The 3,688-nt window shown below is 51.6% G+C and overlaps 1 protein-coding gene across 1 annotated transcript; it reads right to left on the reverse strand.

Annotated features, from left to right (window-relative positions):
• Window positions 1-3: 3 nt before the first annotated feature.
• LOC108297650 (periodic tryptophan protein 2 homolog) lies at window positions 4-2,641 on the reverse strand. The gene is given in 2 exon segments (XM_037735490.1): window positions 4-2,403; window positions 2,520-2,641. Coding segments are annotated over 2 exon segments (2,151 nt in total). The 3' UTR covers window positions 4-374.
• Between the last annotated feature and the right edge of the window lie 1,047 nt (window positions 2,642-3,688).

The following is a 3,688-nucleotide window of genomic DNA, read 5'->3' on the forward strand; positions in this document are numbered from 1 at the left end:
TCACATGTTAGAAAACCCCATCTTTTTTATCTCTAAGTCCTTTATCAAACCTTTATATTAGAGATATAAATAAGTCTCATACAAAGTTCACGTGAAGCTATTGACCTTTCTGAGAGGCATTTTCAGAATTCCTCACTGTTCACACAGCCCCGCTCCTGGTGCCGGTGCCAGTGCGTGCCGGCCCCTGGTATGGCCCGTCAGCTCGCTGTCCTGATGAGCTTCATGTTTCCTTTGCAGAAAAGCAAGTCCCTACCACCAGTGACAGTATTTCAGCTGCTCTCTGGACCCCTCCTCTTTGCTGGCCCAGGTGGCATGATGGTCCCATGTCCCTGGCAGGTCTTAGCCGGCACAATCTGTGCTGCAGCCGGCCGGCTCTAGGCCAGCATCTCTTCTTTCGAGTCTCTGCCTGCTCCTCTGAGCAGGTGCAAGCTGTCCTCTTCAGGTGCTTCTGCCTCCTCCTCCTCACTTCCCAGTGGCTCCAGGGGGCGTTTTGTGCCACGCTGCTGGGAAACTGCTAGTGCGTACTGCATGTTATAGCGGTTCCAGCCACAGAGTTTTGACAGGTCGTCCAGGTGCCGCTGGATGCTCTTCTGGAGGAACTGAATCACAGGCACCAGAGTCCCGGCTCTGGACTTCAACTTCTGTCCATGCAACATGAGCAGTTTCTGAGTCCAGAGGAGGTAGAATTCCACGTGGCGAGACACTTCAAAGGAGGAAGCTAAGAACTCAAGCACTTTCTCCACATATAATTCAGGAAGGGAGGAGCTGACCACTTCAATCTCGTCCCTAGGCACCGCCTCCAGGGCCTCCTGCACCAGCTTGCTCTCGTTGAGCCGGAGGGCCATGAGGATGGCCTGGGTGAAGTCCTGCCGGCGCAGCGCCTCGCACACCCGCCTGGGGGTGACGCTGGCGTCCAGCTCGAATGGGTCGAAGAGCACGCGCATGTCCAGGGAGTAGATGAGGAGCCCCTCCGTGGTGGTGGCCGCCCAGCAGCGCCCAGTGGGAGAGAAGTGAACTGAGGTCACCCTGATCTCGGGTTTGAAGTGCCGAGAACTCTTGTCACCTTTCTTGACGCTTGGCAGTGGTATCGCCACTCCATCCTCCTGCCCAGCATCTTGATCAATTAGTGCCAGGTTGCCAAACTCTGTCATTTTTCTTCAGTTCAAAAATTCCTCCATGGCGTCCAGAGACAGGTTACAAGAGATCTCAAACCTCTTCATGAGAACCTGCTCGCAGACGTGGTAGATGCACACAAACTTGGACATGCCTCCCGCCAGGATGCCCTGGCCGTCTGCGGAGTAGCACAGGATGCTGAAGGCTTTCCCCTTGGCTGAGTGCTTGGCTGTAATCTTGTCCAGCTCCATCCTGCCCGTCTTCAGGTCATGCCTGCCCTCGATGGAGCCCGTCTGCACTGCATTCTCGGGGTCCCAGAAGGTGATCTGTGAGTTCAGCATGGCCACAGCCAGCTCCGCACCATCAGGGCGAAAAGTCACAGCCAAGGTGTCAGAGGTCAGGGCCAGTGTCTCCTTGGTCCTCCAGCTGTCAAACATGTCCCACAGCCGCACCATCTTGTCCCAGGAGGCACTGGCCAGGATGGACTTCATTGGGTTAAAACACAGACCACTGATGGGTCCCTCGTGTCCGGACAAAACATCAAGGAGCCTGCCTGTCTGCATGGACCACACAAAGATCTCAAACAAGTCTTGCGCCCCCGCAGAGACGATCTCCCCACTCGCATCCACCGCCACACAGGAGAACTGGGTGGGGCGTGAGGAGGTGAAGGTGCGGAAGTTTCGGTACCTGTGAAGGTCAAAGGCTCGCACGGTCCCGTCCATGGATGAGGTCACCACGACATAGCCGGTGGCAGTAAAGGTCACACCAGTCACCCCGCTGGAGTGCTCCGTGAAAGTGACAAAGCAGAAGCCACTGAGGGTGTTCCACACTTTGACCTTGCCGTCGTCCCCGCCGGTCACGATGTACTGTCCATCAGGCGAGTAGGCCAGGGCCACCATGCTGTTGAAGTGGCCCTGCTGCTTGAGCACGTAGGACTCGCTCTGCCACTCCCACACCAGCAGCTGGCCCAGACGTGAACAGCCGAAGGCGATCCAGTCCCCAGAGCTGTTGATGGCCACTGAGGCGATGCTTTGATCTGAGATGCTCAGCGAGTGGATGAGGTTGAATTCCAGCAGCTCATGAAGATGGAAGATTCCAGAAGCAAAGCCAGTGACCAAGAGATGAGACTTCTTGTGAAATGCAGCAGCTGTTAGATTGTTAAAATCTCCTTCTTTATTGAAGAAATACTTGGCCAGCTGCCAGTACTTCACTTTTCCTGTCTTTTCCTCTTCGGCCGGAGCAGCTTTTCCCCAGATGGTGGTCTCTCTGTCCTGGTACAGGACAGGGAAGCTGAGGAAGAGGAGGCAGACTATGTCAGGGCCACTGTAAACATTATCGCTAACGTTATCAACACCGTGAGGAACGCCAGACAAAACGTCCGTGCATTTCAGAAAGTCAGAGCCAACCCACACTTGGCCAATGCCGCCAAATGTCTTCTGACCACTGGCAGAGTCTCCTCCCGGAGCACCGCACAGGCGCAAAACGCCTTTGCAGGGACAACGTTGGCAATGACCAAAAGTGCTCGCATGCTGGGAGGTACGATGGCCACCTTCTCCCTTGGCTTTGACTTGGCCGCTTTCTCAAAAGAATGGAAGCACCTGAAGGAAGGAGCCAGGACAAAGTTTGCGGAAGAGTTGAGAGCCAAGGCCTCGGAGCTGGAGAGGAACCTCATAGAACTCACCCAGCGCTACCAGAGCTTGCAGCAGAAAGTGACCTAGAAGCTCCCTTCCTGGCTTCCAGTCTTCTTATCATCACTTCAAGTTGTCCGGCCTTTTCAGACTGAACCAATGTACTTCTTACATATATTGATTGATGCCTTATGTCTCCCTAAAATGTATAAAACCAAACTATGCCCCGATCACCTTGGCCACATGTCGTCAGGACTTCCTGAGGCAGTATCACAGGTGTGTCCCCAACCTTGGCAAAATAAACTTTCTAAATTAAAAAAAAAAATGCCACTGATTGGCATTTTTTTTTTCCCACAGGCAAACAGAAAACAGGATGGTTTAATTTGTGGAGTCAAGAGTTGTTTGTTCTTAGTTACCGCACTCAACAGGCAAATTATATTCACCTTGGTACAGAAATGGCACCCTGTCACTCCCCTGGGATCTTTAATCCAGACAGAATTATTCTTGGGCACCCTTCTCTATGTTTCTACCAACAACTACTGTCTCTCCCTTCTTACAGCAATATGTAAATTCTATTTTGTTCCAAGCAACTGGGAAATGAGGTCTTTCATCCAAAGGAGTAGCCATTTCCAGTATAGCACCACTGATCTGTCAATGGATTTGATAGATTTGATATACTGACATCCAGATCAAGATTTTCCATTATTTATAACCTGTCTCTGATGATCCCAAAGGCACTTTAGAACCTGGCAGTGCCTCAGGGTCACTGATTTTCACTGGACAGAATTAAGGGATATAGAAGGTCTGCTGAATCTGTCCCGGCTCTGGATATTCACTCTAAAAAGAGTTTATTTGAATACGGTTTTGACATATTTGCTCTCTATGTCTATGTAGGCTCAAAATGAACAATATAAGGAGATTCATTTTGTTCATCCATAGTTTCTAAA

The sequence above is a fragment of the Cebus imitator genome, unplaced genomic scaffold (assembly GCF_001604975.1).
Source record: "Cebus imitator isolate Cc_AM_T3 unplaced genomic scaffold, Cebus_imitator-1.0 Scaffold825, whole genome shotgun sequence".
Taxonomy (NCBI): Eukaryota; Metazoa; Chordata; class Mammalia; order Primates; family Cebidae; genus Cebus; species Cebus imitator.